Raw genomic sequence first — 16,572 nt, forward strand, 5'->3', positions numbered from 1 at the left:
ATCAATCATCTACCTACCTACCTACCTCTTCTATCTATCCAGCCATCATCCATGCCTTTCTATCCATCTATAATCTAACCGAATCTTATCAATCATCTATTCCCCCCCGAAAAACCCCTCCCCCCCCCGCCCCGGATCTCCTGCAGCGGCTTTTCCCCTTTTGCAAAATGAACCTTGGAGAATCCTTTGGATGGGGAAGGGAGCACGTGGGGGGCGTGGCGTGGCCAGGAAGTGACGTCAGCTGCCGGGGCGCCCATGCGGCCTGTGTTGTGATGGCCTCACAAGCGCCGGCATGGCGACCCCTCCTTCCCCCATTGTGGGGAGGGCGAGGCGAGGGGTGGGGGAGTCAGACGGTGGGAGGGGCGGGAGAGCCTCTTCCTTCCTTCGTTCCTCCCCCAGCGCTTCATTATGTTGCCGAGGGGGCGGCGGTTGCCATGGAAAGAGAAGGCGGCCTAAGCGCTTCCGGGGCGGCGCCCGCCTCCGACCCGGAAGCGCCTCCTCTCTGCAGGGTTGCCAGCGCGAAGATGGCGGCGGAGGAGCCTCAACAACAACCGGAGCCCGTCGGAGGGGACACGGACGGTGAGGGCGGGGTGATCCGCTGGTCTTCGGGTGGAGTGGAGGGCGGGTCGGGCGTTGTGAACTGGGGCAAAGGCCCCTTCCGTCTGGGAGGCCGCACTAGTCGGGTGGCTTCTTCTTCCGGAGGCCCCCCCTCCCTCAGCAAGAGCGCTGCCCCCTCCTCTTCCTCCCCCCCCGCCCGTTCAGCTCGGTCTCCTTGGCAACGGCGCGGGAGGGGCTCCGGCCGCCCTCGGTCACCTTGGAAACCGCCACCTTTCCCCCTCCCGCCGCTCCCCCCACCCCCGAAGGCCGTCTCCGTCGCCATGGAAACGTCCCGCCCGGCGCACCTGGCGAGGAAGGGATGACTGGGCGCCCGGCCGGGATGACTGCGGGGCCCATCCGCCCCAGCCCTGGGGATGATGGGCGCTGAGGAAGGCTGGGGTGGTGGTGCGGGGCTTGTGTAGGAGCCCCGGAGCCCCGCGGGGGGGGGGAATGATGGAGGCGCCGCCTTCCCGGCTGCACCCTGGTGGAGGTACTGTACTGACGGTGTTCCCTAGCTGGGTCAGGAGAGGTCTGCAAGGAAAGCCCCCGCCCAAGCTCAGGCAGCCCCAAGGCCACCATAGTCCCCTTCCTCCTCCTCCTCCATTCCCTGGTGACGTTACCTAATGAAACCTCTGCATGGGAACGAGCCAGCTCAGAGAGCCCCAAGGACCCACACAAGAAAACCCTGAGTGCAAGTATTCCCTTCTGTCCACTTTATATACAAATGGATAAACAGTGGATAAGCAAAGCCCACTCCCTTCTGGCACTGATGATGTTCCCTAGTTGGCTCACGAGACGTCTGCAAGTAAACCACTAAACTCAATCGAGCACCAAGGCCACCATAGTCTCCTTCCTCTTTCCCCCCACCCTCCAGCAAATCTCTATCCCTTCTAGCACTGATGATGTTACCTAGTCTTCCCAAGGATCCTTCAACCCAACCCTGAGCTTCAAATATTCTTTTATCAGTACTCATAGTTGTACATTGTAGAAAGACTAACAGGTAATCATATATATTCATAGATAAACAAGCCAGCTCAGAAGAAATCCTCATTTCAAACCTGTGCTGCAAATATTATCTTTTATAGGCTTAACCTTGGGGGGGGGGGGGTGTTTGCATCTGGTTTAAGTGGGTTTCCCCAGCCCAACCCTTTTCTTATAGGGTGAGTCTACAGAATAACAGACCTTGGAGTGGAGGTCTTCTAGTCCAGTGGTCGCCAACCAGTGGACCGGGGACCACTGGTGGTCCATGAGAAAATGTTGGTGGTCCGCAGAGAAATGTCACTCCCAAAGCAATTAATCCAGGCTGCGCAGGAACACAAGGCTGCGCTGCCCACATGGCCCGTGGGAACACAAGGCTTGCGTCGCTTGTATTGCAAACAACACGAGGTAGTGAGGGGAGGGGGGAAGGCTGAGGCTGAGCCGGCAAAGACTCCTTTCTGGCAGAGTTTGGGGGAGAGAAAGAAAGACTTCTGCTGCTTCTGCTGCTTTCCTTGCATGAAGCCAAAAGTCTCTCTCTCCTCTTGAGAGTGGAACTGGAGACGGCATCCTGCAATCCCAAATAAAGAATGATCGATGGGTCGGAAATCGGGGTGGGGAATTTTCCTGCAGACTTTGGGGGGGGATTTTCCCAGGGTCTCTGCTGCTTTCTGCAGAGACCCTGGGAAAATGTCAGCAAGCCACGTCAGTCAAAATTCATACTAGTGATCCGCAGGACTTCAAATTATGACTTTGGTGATCCATGAGGTCCAAAAGGTTGGCGACCCCTGTTCCAGTCCAACTCTCTGCTGGATCAGAACACCTTACACCATTTCAGACAAATCGTTGTCCAATCTCTTCTGGAAAACCTTTTGTGATGGAGCACTCACAACTCTAGGAATCTGGGAATGTGGGGAACGTGCATGAAAATCCCTTTATCTGCATTTACAGCTTGAGTTTGCTCCTTCTAACCTTGGTTTGTTCCTTTTGAGGCTTAGCATTATTCTCCCTCGCTCTTTACCCCCCAAATATTAGGAGATAAAATTTAGCCCCCTTGTTCGAGTTTGCTCCCTTGAAATAATTTACAAACTAGATGTTTTTTTTTCTTCTGATTCTAAGCCCCTCCCCCCCCCCAAAAAAATGGGGTGCTCATCCATCACTTTGTATATTGCATGAATCAGTCTTATGTGGGAACTTTGCTTGTCTTAACAGGTTCTGTGTTTGGTGCACCACTTTATGCCGCGATCTGCTTTTTAAATTTCGAACGAATGAAGGAATGTGTTTTGTGGACAGTATTTTGAGCTGAAGTCTCAGTGTTGAAAACAATGGCTGTGGGTTAATACAGTCAGGTTCATTTCAGGTTCTAGGCACTCTGATTAAATCAGGATTTGTTTTATTTGCTCAGGTATAGCATGTTACCTGAATAGAGCCAGAGGATTGGCATGTTGTGTGAAAACAACCAGGAATACCCTTTCCTTTTTATCCATCTTATCTGTTTTCTCCTCATATTCCTCACACTTCAAATTATGATTCCCCTCCCTGGTTTTTGTTAAAGTGTTTTTTCAAAAATGTAATTTTTTTCTTTCAAAGTGTGTATAACTGATCCCTTTTGTCTCTGAGTTGTTGGGCTGCAAGCAACCTAATGTTGCCTTATAAGACAATCTCTATATTAGAGATTGCAGTTTGTGTAGTAGAATAATAGAAATAAGCTTGGAGTGAAGTTGAACTTTATTGTGTTTGTGACATCCTGGCCAAAATGTGGCAGGCTACTCTTTTTCTGTCTTTACAATTGATGCATGCAGTACATACTTTAGTCTCTTTCTCTCTTTACTCTGAATGCACGATTAAACCAGTCACTCGCTCCACGTTTTTAATATTTATAAAAAGCATTCTGTGAAAACCTTGAGTCAAGGATTAGTGTGGACATGAATATGGTTCTAACTGTGCTAGGTAGAAAATTGTGACTTGAAATATAAGAGGAATAAATGGTTAAAAAGCATGAAATAATACAAAATAACAGAGTTGCAAGGGACCTAGGAGGTCTTCTATCCAATCCCCTGCTGTACTATAATTTATAATGTAATGGGTGAAATAAAAATGGGCAACAATATAATCTGAATGACGATGATTTAAGTCTTGTGTGGAGTTGATGAATGCACGTTAGTGAAGCAGGCGTTGAGGTAATTACAAATGAAAGCGTTGGTATAAACAGATGAATTAATGTCACTGATTAGGGACGCTGGGAAAAAAAAATGGTACAACGTTCTGCATGATTGTGATCCAGGGAAAATGATCAAGTAAAATTAATGAGTGGATGGGAAGAAAGGAATGGGTGGGTAGACTGGCTCTTTAATACATCTATGGATAAAATGTGTAAGAAATTGTGGTCTGAGAATAGCGCCGATTGGGATATGAACGTTGCCTTATTGGCTGATTTGCAGGAAGATTGTGAAATGGAAGAAGAAATGTGGAACTGAAAATCAATGTAACAAAGAAACAAGGGAGTTGCGTCTGAAGGGGAAAATGGAGTGAACAATTGCACACTCTACGTAATTGGTGAAAAGCCGGAAGAAATAAATAAATTTGGGTGCTTTGGACGTTTTAGGGACGAGAAATAAAGAAATTTTCAAAGATTGTTTATGAGTTTGCTGTCCAGAGTTAGTGGCAGCTATACCAATTGAATGAATGAATGGAAAAGCCGAGAGAGAAAACTAGTGGTTATTACTGTTTATTAAGAAGATTAATGCAGAGTTTCCCAACCTTAGCAACTTTAAGATGCCTGGGCTTAAAGACGTGCTGGCTGGGGAATTCTGGGGGTTGAAGTCCACACAACTTAAAGTCACCAGGTTGGGAAATCCCCTCTTTAGTGTTTGTTGAAGGATGCAACGGTATCATGTGTGTTTTCTGCTGACTTTCTTTCCAGAAATCAGAGTTTATATATGTCAGGAGAAACACGCAGAGCAGTTGAACACAAGGAAGGCACTAAGGAAAACTTGCATTAAAATAAAAAAAAGGGGTCAGGAATTGACGGATATTAAATATTTGTGGGGTGGAATAAAAGCAAGCAAGCGGCTGGTGGTTTGGCCATATAGAGAGGTTTGGCCATATGGATTGTGAAACAGAAATATATAGGTAGCTGTGTGAATGTACTGCAGGGAGGGATATTCAGCAAGGTATGTTCATTTGGAGTGCGTGAGATCCCCCAAAGGAGAGAGACGATAAAGCACAAAAGGCAATTTATTCAGAAAGGGGAGAAGGCAATATTTGGTAAGGGCAGAAAAGTGTTGAGGAATATGGGGGATGTTGCTAATTTAAACTTGATCCTCTTTCCTTTATCTCAGACTTTCAGTTCCTCTTCTTTACCACCTTGTACAGGTTTTTCTGTGCTTTGCATAAAGTTACTTAGCCCCAGAGTGGGACGAGTATGTATTCGATTAAAGTTTTGTGTATCAGCTGCCTGAGCTGGCAGCTGCTGCCTGATAATTTGCCAATTTAGTTGTTAAAAAGTAAAGTCTGCAGTGAGTCCAGCTCAAATCTAGATGACCTCATGTTGTTTTTCTTGGCAATAGGATAGAAGTGGTCTGCCACTAGTTTTTCTCTTTCTCTCTCTCTCTCTTTCTCTCATTTAAGGACGAATCGGAGCCCAGACAAGGTCAGGCGGTCCCATCTGCATTGTGTTTTTAAGTGATCGAATCAATAGAAATTAAGTAATTTTCTGCAAATGTCCATGTTAGGGAAAGCTCTCTGCCTGCTCTTGAACTGGCTTTAACAGAAAGAAGCGTAGGACTCCATGTTGCGTGGCTGGCTGGCTGGCTGGTTTTTTGTTGCTGTTTGTCTGGAACAGATCTGATTTCCTCCAGAATGGATTTTAAAAAGACGGAGCTAATCCTCTGGAAGGCTCCACTGATAAATACAAACTACAGGGAGTCCTCGACTTAACGGCCACAATTGAGCTCAACATTTCTGCCGTTGAGTGAGGCATTTGGTAAGGGAGTTTTGCTCCGTTTTACGGCCTTTCTTGCCTCGGTTGTTAAGTGAATCACTGCAGTTGATAAGCTGTTAAGTGAATCTGGCTTCCCCATTGTCAGAGAGTCACCAAAGGGGAATCACACAACCCTGGGACACGGCAACTGTCATAAATATGAGTCCAGTTGCCGAGGCGTCTGAATTTTGTTCGCGTGACTCTGGGGACGCTGCAAAGGTCGTAACTCTGTGAAAAAACGGTCATAAGTCATTTTCTTTTCAGTGCCGTCATGACTTTGAATGGTCACGAAACAAACTATTTGCAAGTCAAGGGCTGCCTGTATTTTTGCTTCCCAAGGCCCTCCTCCAAATCGGTTCCGTCGATGAGCAGCGAGGCCCGTTTCTCAGACAGACCAGGAGCAAAACGTCTTCAAGGAAAACCCTGTTTGTCTTTGTGAAAAAGCACCTGGGGGGACATTTTCCATTCACTTACATATTTTCTCTGTTTCCTGTGTCCTACTTTGCTCAGGAATAGATCGGGCGTCCCCTTCTTAACGGAGCCTGACATGTCCCTCCTGTCCTTGGGGGGAATTATTATTATTATTATTATTTTTAAACTCTCTTAACTGATGAATCTGGATTGAGTGTCCGCTGGGTCCAAGGTAATTTTGGCGGCAAGGCCAGCCGGCTGCAATCTGGCCCAGGGTTTTGTGAAGGCTGCAGGCTGGGAAAAAAAAGAGACGCTCCTCCACTGCAGTAGCATCCCAGCACCCGCGACATGGAATGGCCCCAGATCAGGTTTCATGGTTTTCTGCAGCCTTGGCAGCTGCCGCCGAGTCAACGGTGCCAGGGGAAAGGAGGACGGTTGCCTGGCTGGCTGGCTTGCAAAGCTGCTCATCCAGCAAGCAGGTTGCTTTGTGTGTGTGTGTGAGAGAGAGAGAGAGAGGGAGAGAGAGAGAAAGAAAGAGAGGGAGAGGGAGAGAGAGAGGGAGAGAGAGAGCAGCCTTGGGAGGGGCTGGCTTGGCTTCGAGGAGGGCAGCGGAGTTCAGGCTTCCCGATGGAGCCCACCCTGGCGCCTGGCCCCGAAAGGGGGGCTGCGAGGAGGGCTTTCTACCCGAGGCAATTCCTCATCTGTGCGGCGACGGGATGGGCCACTTGCGCCTCCTCGCTAGGAGCCCAGTGTCGCAGAGGGGGCTGCTCCAGACTCAGGAGCTGTGGAGAAGGTGGGGTGGATGTTTTGTACGTTAATTGCTTTGTGTGTGTGTGTGTGTGTGTGTGTTTGTTTTTTTAATCTCAAGTTTTGGGAAGGCCGGCTCGGCCCGGGAAGCTGATCTGCGTTCTTTGAAATCCTGGCCTGTTAAAACTTTAACTCATGGAAGATGTAACAGCGTCTTGGATGCGAAGCATGAGGCGAAAATAAAATCCAGCATCCTGCTTCACAAACGCCCATTAAGGGGAGGGACGTGTCGATTCCTTCTTTTGCAAAATAAATAAAATAACATAAAAATAATTGCCTTGTTGCCCTTTGACATTTTTGCCAGGCGAGTTTCTTAATTGTTTTTTTTTTTTTGACAACCTTTTAGCTCAGGCAGATCCGTTCAGCCCTTGGCCTTACTTGCCTCTTGGTTATTGGCACTGCAAGCCGGCACATCTGGAAGGGCCAAGATTAGAGAGAGGGAGGGAGCTTCTGGAACAACATCTGTTTGGGTTTTGGGTTTGTTTGTTTTTTTCTCCCCCCTTAATCTCAGGGGCAGGAGGAGGATTGTAAATTCTCAAGTGGTTTTGTTCTCTTCCGTTCCAGGAGTGAATTGCTTGGCCTACGATGAAGCCATAATGGCCCAACAGGACCGCATTCAGCAGGAGGTGAGCCCTGATCCCCCCAAATTATGCACGTTCTTTGTAGACGCGCTTCAGGCTAAAGTTGAGGGATTCCTCTGCCTTGTGTTCTGCCCATTACCGCCTTCCTTGTACCTCTCCGAGGTCCCGCATCGTTTCCTGGGAGTTTCCCTACCGCCATCCCTTGAACTGCTCAAGGGATACAGGGTGGACTTAGGACCAGTCCCTTAGCAACCGTTCAAAGTTGCGACAGGCCCCCAGAAGTTACTCATGGCCGAAGTTCCAATTCTCCCCCCTCCCAAATTTACAGCCATTTGCTGTGTTTACATCTGTTTCTTGGCCAAAAAAAAAGGCTGAACGCTGGGTTCATTTAACAAGCACGGTCGTCCCTTAACCACGGTGATCCACTTAGCAACCGCCGCAAAAGAAACACTCCGGGGTTAAGTCGAGAACCGTCTTTTACAAGGACCCGGATAGTTAGGGGCAATACGCCGACTCTGTGAAACCGCTTAGAGAGGGCTGCACAGCACCGTAAAGCGGTACGCAAGTCTAAGTGCTGCTGTTATTGCTCTCGATGGTGTGTTTCTCCAGGTAGGTGGCGGCCGGCAGTGTGTTTGGATGATCTCTGTTTGCCATGAGCGTGTTCACAAGTGCCTGCGGCCTTCGTTGCCACACTGGGCGGCTGTGTTGATTCAGCCTCTTTCTTTGCAGATTGCTGTCCAGAACCCTTTAGTCTCAGAGAGGATGGAGTTGACCGTCCTGTATAAGGAGTATGCGGACGATGACCATGTATACCAGCAGAAGATCAAGGTGAGAGGCCCCTGGAGCCGACTCTGGGCGGCTGGGGGTGGAAGTAGCCGGAGCATCTTCTGCGGGGAGGGGAGGGGGGAGGGGGGGAACCTCAATTTGGTTAGTTGTTTAACTAGAGGGGAGGGAGTGGATCAGGGGTCTCTCCAAACTTGGCAAGTTTTAAGCGTCGAGAACTTCAGCTCCCAGAATTCCTCAGGCAGTTTGTCTCCAAACTTGGCAGCTATCCCTAAGGTGGCTGGTTGGGGGATTCTGGGAGCTGAGATCCCCAAGTTTGGAGAGAACCCTGAGACAGACCTGAGCTCAAAGAAGAATAGAATAGAAAATTAGAATAGAATTACGAAAGGATAGAATAGAATAGAATAGAACAGAACAGAACAGAACAGAACAGAACAGAACAGAACAGAACAGAATAGAATAGAATAGAATAGAATAGAATAGAATAGAATAGAATAGAATAATGGAAGTATAGAATTATGAAAGAATAGAATTATGAAAAAATAGAATTATGAAAGGATAGAATAGAATAATTATAGAATAGAATAATTAGAATAGAATAGAATAGAATTCAGAATAGAATAGAATAGAATAGAATAGAATAGAATAGAATAGAATAGAATAGAATAGAATAATGGAAGTATAGAATTACAAAAGAATAAAATTATGAAAGAATAGAATTATGAAAGAACGGAGGAGATAGGAAACAGAATAGAAGGAGTGGTAAGGGGCCTTGGAGGTCTTCTAGTCCAGCCCCCCGCTTAGGCAGGAAACCCTGGAGAAGCTGAGCTCCCTCCCTCTCTCTTCCTTCTCCCGGCCCAGGATCTGCTGAAGAAGTATTCCTACATTCGGAAAACGAGGCCGGACGGGAACTGCTTCTACCGAGCGTTTGGCTTTTCCCACCTGGAGGCTCTACTGGAGGACGGCAAGGAGCTGCAGCGGTAGGCTGGGGAATCCCGGGACGGGGAAGGCGGGGAGGGGGATCCCCCCGAGACCAGCGGATGTGAAGGCGCCAGCCCAGTGCAGAAATTCACGCTTTTTGGGGTGTGTGTGTGTGTGTGTGTGTATCGTTTCAGCTTCAAGGAAGTGGCGGCGAAAAGCAAAGAGGTGCTGGTTTCGCAGGGCTTCACGGAATTCACCATTGAGGACTTCCATAACACGGTGAGGCCCCTTTGAAGGCCACTGCTGGCCAGCCTGGCCGGGGGTGATGGGAGTTGGGGGTCTAACCCAGGGGAGGGGGGGGTCTCCAAGCTTGTCAACTTTGAAGGCTTTGTGCACCTCGTCTCCGATGCGAATCAGAATTGGGGCGCTCGGCAACCGCTTCGTATTCATGACGGTCGCAGCATCCCCGGCTTTACACTGTCCTCCTTTTGCGGCCTTCTGAGGAGCAGAGTCAGCGGGCAAGGAAGGTTCACTTAACCAACTGGGTTCCTAACTTAACCTTTTCACTTAATGACTGTGGTAAAAGGAAGGTCGTATAAAATGGGGCAAAGCTCCCTGAACTTAGCAACCCACTTAGCAACCGAAATGTATGGCTGTAAGCCAAGGAAATGGACAGGTGAGAGGCAGGCACCCCCTTGGCAGGAAGGAGAAAGCCTGGGAGTTTGCGGGGGTGGGTGGGGAGGGGTGAGGTGTTGGAACCCCCCGCCCCCCTCAAATTTCTCGGTCGAATCCCTGCAGTTCATGGACCTGATCGAGCAAGTGGAGAAACAGACCACGGTGGCGGAGCTGTTGGGCTCCTTCAACGACCAGAGCACCTCCGATTACCTTGTCGTCTACCTACGGCTGCTGACGTCCGGCTACTTGCAACGGGAGAACAAGTTTTTCGAGCACTTCATCGAGGGAGGACGGAGCATAAAGGAGTTCTGCCAGCAGGTCAGTTGCGGGGGCTGCGCGGGGTGGGGGGCAAGGAAAAGGGGAATGAGTAATTCAGGGCTGGAGGGGAAGAGAAAGAAGGCAGAGCTGAGGCCTTAGCAGGGCTTCCTCTCTGCGTTCAGAGGTCTTGGGCTCTTCCGGTTTCACCTATAGTTATTGTGAATGGAGCTTCTAGTCCTCATGATCGAGAGGAAGGAAGAGGCGTGTTTGCACATGGACTTTGGGAGCAATGATTTTAATGTCTGTCAGACTGAAATTACTAACTGTTGGTTGGCCTAGAACAGGTTTTCTCAACTGCGGCGGCTTTAAGATGGGGGGGCCCTTCAACCCCCAGAGTTCTCCCCACATCTTGAAGCCGCCAAGGTTGACAAAGTGGCCTTAGAGGTAAAGATACGGCGGTGATGATAATCACCTGTGATTACTGGCAATAGATTGGCTGGAATTTCGAAGTCACCATTGCAACGACACCCCATTTAGCAGGCCTTCGTGATGGGGGGGGGAGTATTGGATCCAACAACGGGGTACCCTTCCTCCTTTGAGGAAGGACTGCACCAGCACGGAAAAGTTGGGGAGAACGGTCTGCGTGCAGGGAAAAGCCTGGGCCACGTAGCCAAAGACTCCCCAAACTGTGGGGCCTCCACTGCCCTCAGCTCCCCAATGGGGAAGGGGTCGTGCAAATGACCGAGAACCCCGGAGTGGGGGTGATGGGGAGGGGGGCACCATGTTGTGTAATCATGGATGGGTCCAAGGTCAGGCTTTGGGGGGGATCTTCCTCCACTTTGCAGGATTATGTGCAGCTCGGACGGCAAATGAGGCCTCCGCAGATCCAGCAAGTTTCTCTTTTTATATATAAAACTTACAGGCCCTCTTACCTCAAAGGGAACTCGGGCCTGTGTTTCTAGTCCTCTTGAAGGTGAAAGAGCCCAGCCGATTGGGGGCGCAACTCCTCCTCAATGTCTGCCTGGGGACCCAAACCGCCTGTCGAGCCCAAATTGACATCTGCGTAGCCATTTTATTTAGCCTTAGTTTATATTCCTTTTCTTTCTTTCTGGTTATGGGGGGCGGGGGGAGGGTTTGGGGCTTGCCACACTCCTAAGGTAGGAAGAGGGGAGACAGAGAGAATTGTTTAGGCTGGGTGGTTCTCCTTCCGGTGGGAACGAAAGCTGAGACCTGGAGGTGAAGATGGATGGCACCAAGAAATGTCGATTTGCTTCTATGGGAGGATGTGACTTTTGGGGGCTGTTTCTAATTTCCGTGGTGTAATTCTTGAGTCATGTCAGATCCGGAATTGACCACAAGAGTTTGCCAATTTTAACGCTTTCTGAGAGAAAAGGGGCGGTCCTGGAAGGCGGTCTTCGCTCTTTTCTGTCTAAACGGACGCCATCGCTTGGGCTTCTCTTCCCGGCCCGCCCTCCCCGTCTCTTCCAGGAGGTGGAGCCCATGTGCAAGGAGAGCGACCACATCCACATCATCGCCCTGGCTCAGGCCCTCAACGTCTCCATCCTGGTGGAGTACATGGATCGGGGCGAGGGCGGGGCCACCAACCCCCACGTCTTCCCCGAAGGCTCCGAGCCCAAAGTGTATCTACTCTACAGACCGGGACACTACGACATCCTGTATAAATAGACGGGGGGGGGTAGGAGCGAGGCAGGTGGCTGGTCAGTCAGCCCACCCACCCCCCTTCTCCCCTCCTATCTCTCTCTCTCTCTCCCTCCCCCCTGCTGATGTTCCCCCCCCCGCCCCCCACCCGTGTTTTTCCCACCCACCCACCCCCCATCCCTCTCGCCGGGCAGCCTCGTCTGTGCTTGTAAATGGTGATCGTTCCTGCTGCCCGTCTCGCTCACTTGGTTTGTTTATTATTATATATTTTTCCCTGCTTTTGTTGCTACGCTCTTCTTCTGTGTTTTATTAAAGGGGAGGCTGGTGAGACCACCTTTCTTTCCCCCCGCTTCTCTCTAGTGTTTCTGGGAGAGGGAGCCCCCAGCCCACGACGGAGGAGGGCGCACGGGCCCCTTAGGGCGGGGGGGTCTCCAACCGTGGCCACTTTAAGACCGGAGGGGGGGGACGACTGCCAACTTGAAAAGACGATCCGGCTGATGAGGGATTCAACTTGGAAGTCCATAAAAGTCCTTAAAAGTTGCCACGGTTGGAGACCCCGAAGGGCACACAAGCCCGCAATCTTTCTTTTTTTAAAAAAAAAATATGCAGAATCGGCAGGCCGCACCCCGCAAGATCCTAGTCCTCAAGTTTGGGAGGAAATAACCATTTTTAGCAGGGAAATGGGCAGGGCAGCTCTGGATGTGGCTTCCGTCTTTCAGGAGGAGACCGGCTGGTTGTCCCTTCCGTAGAGGTCACTCACTTCCTCATCGGGGAGTTCCCTGAATTTAATTCCGATCCCTTTTGGGGCTTTTCCCCCCCCTTTTAAATGTAAGGCTGTCATCTACAGGGAGTCCTCGGCTTATAAAAAATTCGTTTAGCGACCGTTTGAAGTTACAACAGCCCTGGAAAAAGGGGCCATTTTTCACATGGACGACCGTTGCAGTCTCCCCTGGTCACCCGATCGACGTTCTGAGGCTCGGTCACTGGTTCGTATTTTCGGTTAACAACTCTGGCAAGGAAGGTCGTGAAAAGAAAGGCGAAACTCGGACGTCCTCTCTTAGCGAGAGAAATTCCGGGCTCAACTGTGGCCGTAGGTTGAGGACTTCCTGCACCCTGAGGGGCTTTTTTTGGGGCCTGGAAGCCGAGATGGGCTAACGTTGTGATCTGGGAACGGCGGCTCAGCTGGAGGTGGGGGCTGGCCCACCGAAGCTCTTTGGCAAGGCAGGAACCCCCCCACCCCCACCCCCAAACTGCACCGCACAAGGCTGCAGCCGGGTAGAAAAAGTCCATTTGGTGACATTTTTCTCCCCCCTTGGCCAGGGACCCCTCCTCTTGAGGGGGCTCGTGTGTGCCGCTCAACAGTTTGTGCGTTCGCACGTTGTGTGCCGGTCAGGTCGTGCTTGTGTGGAGCGCAGGAAAACCACAGCGTGGTGGGAGGTGACTTGCCAGCCTCTCGGGAGGAGAGGAAGGAAAAAAGCGCTCCCCTGGAGCTGCCCCCCCTCCGTGGTTTGCTCTGCCTGAGGCCCCCGCCGGACGGTGCCATTTTGCTCCCTAACACACACACACACACACACACAGACAGACAGACAGACAGACAGACTTTCCCTGCTAGTTTTTCAGGTCCTCCTCATAATCCCACCCTGCCCTCTTTCCCCCCTTCCCCCAACCCCCCAAGAGCTGCTGGTGTCGGGGGACAAGCCTTCTTGAACGTTGCATTATTTTACAAAATGGCTTTTCCGTTCCCCCAGAAGTGAGAACTGGCCTTCCCCCCTTGAAGCAGCTGAGCTCAGAGGTAACGGCAGCTTGTCTGCGGTTGAGCCATCCCCTGGGCAGCTGGGGGAGGGGGAGGGTTTTGCATCGTGCCCCCAGGGCCGTCCCTTGGCCGCTGGCCGGCGGCATCTAGCAAGCCACTGCCCTGTTTTTTTTTTTTTTTTGCCACCGTGCCAAAGCGAGCAGGAAAGTCTCGGCTTCGGGTCTTTCGTCCCGGTTTCTCTGCGGAGGCGCAGAACGAGGGCCGGCTTCTTTTTCCCCCTGGTTTTAGCCTCTTTCGCAGAAAATTGCCAAGGACAGCACAGTGGTCTGCCAAAAGGAGCGGCCCGAAACTCTCCGTCGCTTTAAGTCTAGCCGGGATAGGCCGGGAGGCGGGGGGTCAAGTAGGTAGGCGGGTGTAATTCTGTGTGTGTGTGTGTGTGTGTGTGTAAGTACTGTGTATGTGGGTGTTTCACACAGGACCCCAGTCCCGCTGCTACTCACTCGCCCCCATCCACCCACCGGGCTTTTACCAGCGACACGACTGGATCCTCTTTTCATTTTTATTCCGGCATTGCGCCCGATCGCGCCTGGGGAAGAAGAAGAAGAGGGGGGGGGCTGTTTTCTCCTAGCTTGGAAAAGATCCGGCGTCTCCGTCTGCAGGGAGGCCGCGGGATTTGCAGGGAGCCACTTCAGAGCTTTGAGGACGGAGGTTCCTCACCGGCATCTGCTGGGAAAAAGGAGGATTTCGGGTAAGCGTCCCGTTTTCCGACAAAGCACCTGCCCCGGGTGAGCCCCGGGTGCCAAAAAAACCACCGTGGGTCAGTTGTGGCACCTTCAGGGGGGAGGCGGGCAAGTCCTGACTTCAGCGATGGAGAAAAGGACAGTGGGTCAAACGTTTTCACAGTGAAGCGGGCAGCGGGCACAGGAGTAAATAAACCTAAAATCTGTTTTAAGCTTGACCTGCGTTTGCCTAGTGCAGAGAAAAACATGATCCACTGTTGATCCTCCTCCTCCTCCTCTTAAAATTGCTTTCTCTTCTGACTTCGTGGGGATGATTCCAGGCCTGTGACTTTACCCAAACGTGGGAACGTTACGCCCTTTAGGAGCCATATCCTGGTTTATTCCTTCCCGTTCTTTTAACCGTCCCTGCTGGGGGCTGAACCCTTCTGAATCTAACGCAAGTCGGACGGGACGGCCTGGCTCTGTGGCTTTGTTGGTGTGAAGGGTGAAAGCAGCGGGGGGGAAATTCTGCATTCTTCATGCAGGTCCAACCCAGAAAGGCTAAAACACCGCGGCAACTTTCATAAAAAGAGAAGAGGCCAGAACGGTGACCGAAAACTGCGGGGAGTTTTATTCTGCTCCTACAGAATTTCTCTCTTGTCACTTGGTTGTGCATAAAAGGAGAAAAGACACACAATTTTCCTTTTGTATCACTTTGCGTGGCCTCGACTTACAACCACATCCGGGTCCATTGTTAAGCAAGGCGGTCGTTCAATTGAGCCATGCCCAATTTTGCGAACTTTTTTTTGAGGGGGGGGCATGTTAAGGAAATCACTGCAGCCGTTAAGGGAATCATGCGGTCGTTAAGCAAATCTGGCTTCCTCCATTGACTTTGCTTGTCATGAGGTCACAAAAGCGGGGCGGGGGGAGATCACAGTGACCCTGGGACACCACAACCTGTCGTAAATACGAACCAATTGCCGAATGTCGCTCACGAGCCCGTGACAACCATTGTAAATACACTACGGTTGCATTGTGGCGTGTGTGTCCAAATATACACACGCCGGTTTGTCAGGCATCCAAATTTTGATCACGTGATGGTCGTAAGCGTGAGGACCAGTTGTACGTCCCTTTTTCTCAGCCTCGTAGCTTCAGTCGCTAAACGAATACGGTTGAATATGTGCGCAGGCCGGGAGATCCCTCCGTGGGCCCTCCGCGTATCTTCCCAACTCGGAGCAGAGGAAACACCCAGTTTTAGTGGGCAGAGAAAACCAGGCTAAGACACTGTTAGGCTCAAGCCACAGCATGCGTTTCCCCACGACTGCACTTTCGCACACCGTGCTGGGAAATGCTTACCGCCTTCGGCGCATGGGACGCGGGGGGTCAGGCTGGAAATGAGAGGAAGGGTGAGGAAGGCTCCCAGAAAGCCCCTCATTGTCCTTTCACCACCTAGATAAATCACGGTTTCTCAATCCAGGCCCACTTTTAAGACGCGTGGATTTCAAGTCCCAGAATTCGTTGCTGGCTGGGGAATTCTGGGAGTTGAAGTCCACGCGTCTTAAAGTGGGCCAGGGTTGGAGAATCACTGACCTAGACAGAGGCCCCGAGCAGTGACTCACCGATGGGAAAATACTTGGGCAGCTTCTCCTTATAAATTTCGTCGTCCTTTTCCAGGAAAACACAGACGATCAGCCGCTCGACCTGGCCAAGATATAACCACGGTTAGCAGGAGGAGGAAGCTGGGGGGAGGTCAGGACGGCACTTTGGAAATGTGCGGGGCCCGCCTTCACACACTGCTTGCACCTGGCCCAATCCAAGTTTAAAGATACCCTTATCTCAAATCAGCATCCGGGTTGAAGGGATTTCTAACACAGGTAAGTCATGGCTCTTCAACTTTTGTCACTTAACGAACAGATATTAAGTAGAGGGCTATAAGTGGAGAGCACCACTCCAAATTCTTTGCATGGGTTTTCTAATAACCCCTTTAAAAGAGATTTTTTCCCCTATCCTACAGTATACACAACCCCCATGCAAGCAAAAGACCAGCTGTTGGCTGAGAAGCTAATATTGTGTGCTTGGTCAGAAAGAGACGCCAGGCAGAGCCAAACCGCGGCTTTATCCAGCTCCTGCCAAGAGGCCTCGGCCCGCCCGTATACCTTGTCCTTGTTGTCTTCTAGCCAGTTGTGTAATGTGTTGAGGACAACCTCCGCAGCATCGTCGTTCGGGTAGCCTGTGAAGGAACATTGGAAGTGGCCGAATACCTGGGCAGGTGTCCTGCCCAGCCTTCCCTCTCCCCTGCCTTGGTACTTACCAAACACCCCGGTGGAAATACAGGGGAAGGCCTGTAGGCAAGAGAGGAAATGGGGAGAGAATGAAGGTTAAAGGACGGGGCTGGACTCCCAATACCAAGTGGTCCCTAAAACTTTCCTCTCGTACGGAGGTGAGAAAAAG

At 50.9% G+C, this 16,572-nt stretch overlaps 2 protein-coding genes across 12 annotated transcripts in view; one reads left to right on the forward strand and one right to left on the reverse strand.

Annotated features, from left to right (window-relative positions):
• Window positions 1-228: 228 nt before the first annotated feature.
• OTUB1 (OTU deubiquitinase, ubiquitin aldehyde binding 1) lies at window positions 229-11,980 on the forward strand. The gene is made up of 7 exons (XM_087913693.1): window positions 229-579; window positions 7,337-7,398; window positions 8,083-8,181; window positions 8,998-9,116; window positions 9,252-9,336; window positions 9,856-10,050; window positions 11,479-11,980. The coding sequence occupies exons 1-7, from the start codon at window positions 273-275 to the stop codon at window positions 11,674-11,676; spliced, it is 1,065 nt and encodes a 354-aa protein (XP_087769819.1). The 5' UTR covers window positions 229-272; the 3' UTR covers window positions 11,677-11,980.
• Window positions 11,981-13,947: 1,967 nt separating this feature from the next.
• Window positions 13,948-16,572, reverse strand: part of MACROD1 (mono-ADP ribosylhydrolase 1) — a 195,053-nt gene continuing 192,428 nt past the window's right edge. For 2 of the 11 annotated variants that reach the window (XM_087913688.1, XM_087913691.1), the window contains 5 exons: window positions 16,433-16,463; window positions 16,278-16,351; window positions 15,741-15,822; window positions 15,478-15,509; window positions 13,948-14,125 (listed from right to left, as the gene is read on the reverse strand). In XM_087913688.1, the coding sequence (XP_087769814.1) occupies window positions 15,505-15,509; window positions 15,741-15,822; window positions 16,278-16,351; window positions 16,433-16,463 (192 nt within the window). In that variant the 3' untranslated portion in view covers window positions 13,948-14,125; window positions 15,478-15,504. Of the gene's footprint in view, window positions 14,129-15,477; window positions 15,571-15,740; window positions 15,823-16,277; window positions 16,352-16,432; window positions 16,464-16,572 lie in introns of all 11 variants that reach the window. The other 9 variants (XM_087913689.1, XM_087913692.1, XM_087913682.1 and 6 more) reach the window with 5 other exon arrangements.

This window comes from Pseudonaja textilis, chromosome 16, assembly GCF_049901715.1.
Source record: "Pseudonaja textilis isolate UNSWEBS1 chromosome 16, rPseTex1.2, whole genome shotgun sequence".
Classification (NCBI taxonomy): domain Eukaryota; kingdom Metazoa; phylum Chordata; class Lepidosauria; order Squamata; family Elapidae; genus Pseudonaja; species Pseudonaja textilis.